This window comes from Trifolium pratense, linkage group LG3 (assembly GCF_020283565.1).
Source record: "Trifolium pratense cultivar HEN17-A07 linkage group LG3, ARS_RC_1.1, whole genome shotgun sequence".
Lineage (NCBI taxonomy): Eukaryota > Viridiplantae > Streptophyta > Magnoliopsida > Fabales > Fabaceae > Trifolium > Trifolium pratense.
Window position 1 is genome coordinate 24,800,027 of NC_060061.1, and position 6,241 is coordinate 24,806,267.

The following is a 6,241-nucleotide window of genomic DNA, read 5'->3' on the forward strand; positions in this document are numbered from 1 at the left end:
ACTAAACCTCAATTTCAATTAACATTTTCTAAATAAATAGCACAATAAAAAACAAACAATCAAACATGATTAAAATAATATTTACTTTAATAATACTATCAAATTTAACTAAACCTCAATTTCAATCAACATTTTCTAAATAAATAGCAAACCCAAAACGCAACAAAATCATAGCAAACAATCGATCATCGATCATAATCATTAAGAAACAAAACGAGAAACATAATGATAGAAATATAGATCAGAGATTAAATATGATAATCCTAATTTATTGAAGGTAGCTCATCATTTGTTTATATTTAGCATAACAAGACTCAGACTCACTCAACTCAACTACAATAAAAGGAAGGGGGTTCAACATGATCCAGAAATAGCACCACCACCACAATCCATAAAACACAGACAAAAACATCAAAACGACACCGAATAACAAAACACTAGAGTTTTTTTTTATCAAATTAAAATTCAGAGCCACCATAATAGAAAATGCCAAAAGAGTCAACATCATCATCATCTAAGAGAGTTGACCACAATCAGCAACCACCACAGGCTTAGAGGTTTTGCCAGATCCAGATCCAACCTTCTCGATCTCCTTCACGACATCCAATCCTTCAACAACTTGACCAAACACGACGTGTTTCCCATCGAGCCAGTCGGTTTTGGCGGTGCAGACGAAGAACTGAGATCCGTTAGTTCCGGGACCAGCGTTAGCCATGGATAGGATTCCAGGACCGGTATGCTTCTTGACGAAGTTCTCGTCAGCGAATTTGGAACCGTAGATCGATTCTCCTCCGGTACCGTTTCCGGCGGTGAAGTCACCTCCCTGACACATGAAGTTAGGGATCACACGGTGGAAGGAAGATCCCTTGTAGTGGAGTGGCTTTCCGCTACGTCCAACACCTTTCTCGCCGGTGCAGAGAGCACGGAAATTCTCAGCGGTTCTTGGAGTGACATCGGCGAAAAGCTCGAAGACGATGCGTCCAGCGGATTGGCCGCCGACGGACATGTCGAAGAAAACTCTAGGGTTAGGCATGGTTGCGGGAGAGAGAAGCGATTGATTGATTGAATCAGTGAACGATGGGAATAGGGTTAGGGTTTGGGGGTTTTGGAATGACGAAGGTTGGTATTTATAATGGAGTGTAGTTCTGAATATCTTTGGTGGTGACCGTTGGATTGAGACACGTGGCGAGTAATGAGAGAAGTGAAGTAACTGTGGTTGAGTTTGGAATTGACTAGGGTTAGTGAGCCGGATCCAAGGACACGGATATGCTCTCTTCACTTGGACTGGGAGAGTGTGGGCTTTTAAAAGTCACTAACAAACGACGCCGCTTCATGCCTAAGCAAAATTATTATTTTTTTTGGTAAGAAAAATAGATGCAAAATATTTAATTAATCAAGTCTAGTAAAATCTGCTTAAAAAAAAAAGTCATGTTAACTTGTGCCATAAGGACACATGTTAAGCTACCTAAAAATAAAAATATAGCATTTAATGATACAAAAAATTTAATTTTTAGATAATTTATTTTTGAACCAAACAAACTTAATTCATATCATTAACTAATAAATGTTCAATACATAAGGGAATAATCTCAAATCTCTGGAAACTAGCCCAAACATTGGCCGCCCTAGCAAGAGTATGAGCAATCAAATTCGTTTGTCTCCTAACAAACTTAACCTCAAAGTTTACAGAATATGCCATGAAGAATAATGTTGTTAACAATTAAACTAAATTCCGAATTGCCCCATCTTCTCGAATGAATGGCGTCAACCAACAACTTTGAGTCACTTTCAAATTAGACTCGCTCAAATCCACGATGGATAGCCTCTTTCATTGCATGTAATAGTGACAATGCTTCACCTTCCAATATGGAATAAAAAGGTTGCTGTCATTGAGTCAAGTCAGCCACAAAATGCCCATTGGCATCATGAAAGCAAAGACCCATAGAAGTAACACCGGACCCACCTACAAACGTAGCATCAACATTACACTTTATCCATCCTGCTTCTGGTTTCTCCCACCGAACCGGCCTAGGATCCTCAACAGGAACAATGTTATGACGCTGTAGTTGGTGGACAGTAAACCATTCATTCCAGACGACGAACGCCACGTTTCCAACTTGGCTCGGGGACTGAATATTGTCATTCCAAATCTTGTCATTTCGATTATGCCAAATGCACCAAAATAACGATGCAACCCGTCCTATCATTGCACTGTCCTCGTTTCTGCACATTCGAAATATCATGTCTGCGACAGTCCCATGCTAGTAAGTTGCATTATGCAGCAACTGTGACATGCCTGCGACCGACCAACATTCGCGAGTTGCTTCGCATCCAAAAAACACATGAATATCATCTTCGACCTCAACATTGCACACAAGACAACTTAGTTCACATTCTACATAACGCTGTCTCAAGCGAACTCGTGTCGGCAGACACCCCCTACACAACCTCCATAGTAAGTGACGCGTTTTGTGAGGAGATTGAGCTTTCCAAATATCATTCCAATTGCTCTCTACATGGTGCCTATCGCTTTGAATAATACATCTCATAGCTAGATTGTAACCAGATTTAACTGAATAACACTCATTCCTTTTCTCCTCCCAAACCACGTTATCCTCTTTAACCGAACTAATAAGAGGAGTTGCAATAATCTCGTCCACTACCCGGCCTGTAAACAAGTTATGAATCTTAGCTATATCCCACGCTTTATAATTCTCAAGTAACAAGTCTTTAACAACTAAATGGTAAACATCTTCCACTTGAGGTGAGGACACCGATCGATCAACCTTTCCACGCAGCCATGGATCATACATAACACGGATTCTGTCGCCACTACCAATTCGCCACCTACACCCACGTAAAAGAATTTGTCTAGCCTTCCAAATGCTACGCCACACAAAGCTAGGATTATAACCCAAAGATGCTTCGAGTAACGATGAGCGTGGGAAATACCTTGCTTTAACTAGTTTAGCCGCCAACGAGTCCGGATTTTGAATGATGTTCCATGCTTTTTTAGCCACCATAGCCATATTGAACGCTTCAAAATTACGAAAGTCTAAACCACCATTCGCCTTAGGGCATGCGAGTCTGTCCCAAGCTAACTAGTGGATCCCTTTATTGTTGTTACCTTCGCCTCCCCACCAAAAGACATTCAACATTTTCTCGATATCGTCAATGAGTGAGGAAGGAAGGATAAACATACTCATAACATATGATGGGATGACTTGAAGCACAAATTTTATCATAACCTCCTTACCGGCCTTAGACAATGTTATTCCCCTCCAAGAGTTCATTTTCTTCCAGATACGATCCTTGATGTAAGAGAATATTGCTTTCTTGCTCCTTCCTATCATTGACGGAAGACCAAGATATATACCTGTTCCTAAAACATGACGGACACCAAGTATACGGGATATGTCTTCTTTATCGGCAGGAGACATATTGCGACTAAAAAATACTTCGGATTTGGCCAAATTAATTTCCTGACCAGAGGCTAGTTCATAAGTATGAAGAATGCTCATTGTTAGATAATATATTATTAGATAATATATAAATAATATATTATTAAGGGTAGTTTAGTCTTTTATACTTTAGTATTTATACCTTTCTATTGTTTTGTACTCAAACACTTTTTTTGGTTGTTCCTTATGAAACCCTAGCCACTTTATGTTTTCTCTTTCTATGAATTGTTAACATGGTATCAAAGAGCTTGGTTGATTTGATCAGAACTGGAAAGATTGAAGACAACCTTCGATCAATCTCTACGACGATAAGGTTTGGTTTATTATCTCCTAGTTCTTTGGATTAGTGCCTTTCATACCTTAAATTGTTGGATTGTGAGTTTATTTATATATTATCTAACACTCATAAGATGATTTACCTCTGCTACACTTGCCCGGCAAAACAAGAAACAATCATCCGCAAACAGAAGGTGAGACACCTCTGGGGCGCCACGACAAATTCTCGCTCCATGAACATCCCCCCTCCCAACCGCCTGGTGAATAAGAGAAGTCAAGCCCTCCGCTACCAGAATAAACATATAAGGAGAAAGAGGGTCTCCTTGTCGCAACCCACGACCCGATATAATCGGTCCAACTCTGTCATAATTCACGAGTACCGAGTAGTTGACAGAGCTTACACACATCATTATCCAACGTATACAAACATCACCAAATCCCATTCTAGTCAGAATTCCACGAATAAAAACCCAGTCCACCTTATCATAAGCTTTGCTAATATCAATCTTTAGTGCTAACTCGCCTCTACGCCCTCTAGTTTTTCTCTTCAAAGCATGAAACACTTCGATCGCAATAAGAGCATTATCAAGAATCGATCTGTAGATAATTGAATACACCACAAGTTCAATAATTTTTTTTTCCACGTTTATCTTCTTAACATGTGCCCTTAAGGGCACAAGTTAACATTCTGAAAAAAAAAAAAGTATAGTAAAATCTACACTAATTTTGTAACAAAAGAAAAAAAACTGCAATAACATGTACTATTTTTTACAGGGTTAAACAATCTCAAACCTATGAAAACTAGTCCAAAAGTTGGCTATCATCATAACTAAGTATGAGTAACTCAATTCATTTGTCTTCTAATAAACTTGACCTTAAAGTTTGCACATATGATAACATAACAAGAATAATATCATTAACAATTGAAAAAACTCGGAATTGTCTTGTTGCTTTGTACGTATAGCTTCAACTAACACTTGAGAGTCACTTTCGATAATGTTCAAAACATCTATGCTTAGCTTAATTCATGGCTTGCAATAATGTTCATGCTTCACCATCCTAAGTTAATAGAGTCAGTTGCTGCCATTGTGTGAGTCCAGCAGTAAACTCCCCAAAATTATTACGAAAATAATCACTCATCGTTGTCCTTCCTTTCGCCGACAAAAAGCGCTGCATCTACATTGCATTTTAACCATCCTATACGAGGTTTTTTCCATCGATGTGCTTGAGAGCGGGACATCATGATCGTCATTGCTCCGCATTTTCTGAAAAGCAAACCACTCATTCAGATGATCAAACGCAACTGACTTGGTCTTCTAGCATTATCATTCCATATTTTATCATTTTAGTTGTGCCATATAGTCCAAAACATCGTAGCCACTCTATCCATAGTGGCATAATCCTCATTCCGACACAAAACAAACACTTTAGCTGCCACACTAAAATAAGTCCGGAGGGAATATCCATTTTTGCTAAGATAAATTAAAGTGTATATTTTGATACAAGAAGCAAGGAGGAGAGTGTAATTTTCTCGTCAATTTATTAAATTTAACTTATATATTTTTTAAATAAATGTAAATGAATTGAAGATTTACAAATGTCATAATGATAAAGCCAAGCTACTAAAATTGTTCAAGATGTTCATTCATTCTAATAATTGATAGAATACATCAGATGCAAATACAAATTCAACTTCGCTAAAAACGAAAAGGATGAATCTGCAAACAAACTCACAACATTCAAGTTAATAGCATACAACGACAAAATGCCTACAAGTAATATCATAAAGTTAAAGTCACTGGAATGTCCAAACTTCCGGATCTGCAACGTTGACGTCCAAATCATTGATTGAATCTGCAATTGATTGAAGTTGATATTTCAATATGAACTAAACAAACATCGTAACACGACGAATAATCCAAAACACCGCACCAATCAGAAGTCGACCAACACACTGCCGCACTTAGACGACTAAAATCACAACAAAAGAAAAAACTAAAAAACTTGGTTATGTGAAAATCACTTATTTAGATTAAACGGGAGGAAAATAAAATGCGAGGGGTGATTTTAAGCCAAAAAAGACCTAAAACCATCCCTCACCACTCAAGGAAGAAGAAGAAGAAGGAGACTTGAAGAAAAGAAAATTAGGGCCGGTTGAGAGAGCACTTCTAAGTAACAATAATATAAATAAAAGGAAAATGTTAAATAGTGCACCCGATGCACTAGTTAAACATATAAATAAGGAAACTTTGTCTTGAAACTCGTGCATTCAATACATTGAAAGTGTAAAAAGTTATTTTTATCAACATTAACTTTATATTTTATTTCTATTTTTAGTAAGCTTAAGAAATGAACCGAATGCACTATTTAACATGACCCTAAATTAAAAGATACATGTTGACATAGTAAAATAAGTTGTAAGTTCAAAATAAACTATAAATTATAATTTCGTGAAAGAAAAAAAAACCGAAGTGCTCATATTCTTTTTTAAGTAATTTTTTATA

The 6,241-nt window shown here is 37.4% G+C and overlaps 1 protein-coding gene across 1 annotated transcript; it reads right to left on the bottom strand.

Annotated features, from left to right (window-relative positions):
• Positions 1 to 248: 248 nt before the first annotated feature.
• On the bottom strand, positions 249 to 1,115 carry LOC123913685 (peptidyl-prolyl cis-trans isomerase 1). The gene has a single exon (XM_045964501.1). The coding sequence runs from the start codon at positions 1,031 to 1,033 to the stop codon at positions 515 to 517; it is 519 nt and encodes a 172-aa protein (XP_045820457.1). The 5' UTR covers positions 1,034 to 1,115; the 3' UTR covers positions 249 to 514.
• Positions 1,116 to 6,241: the final 5,126 nt, after the last annotated feature.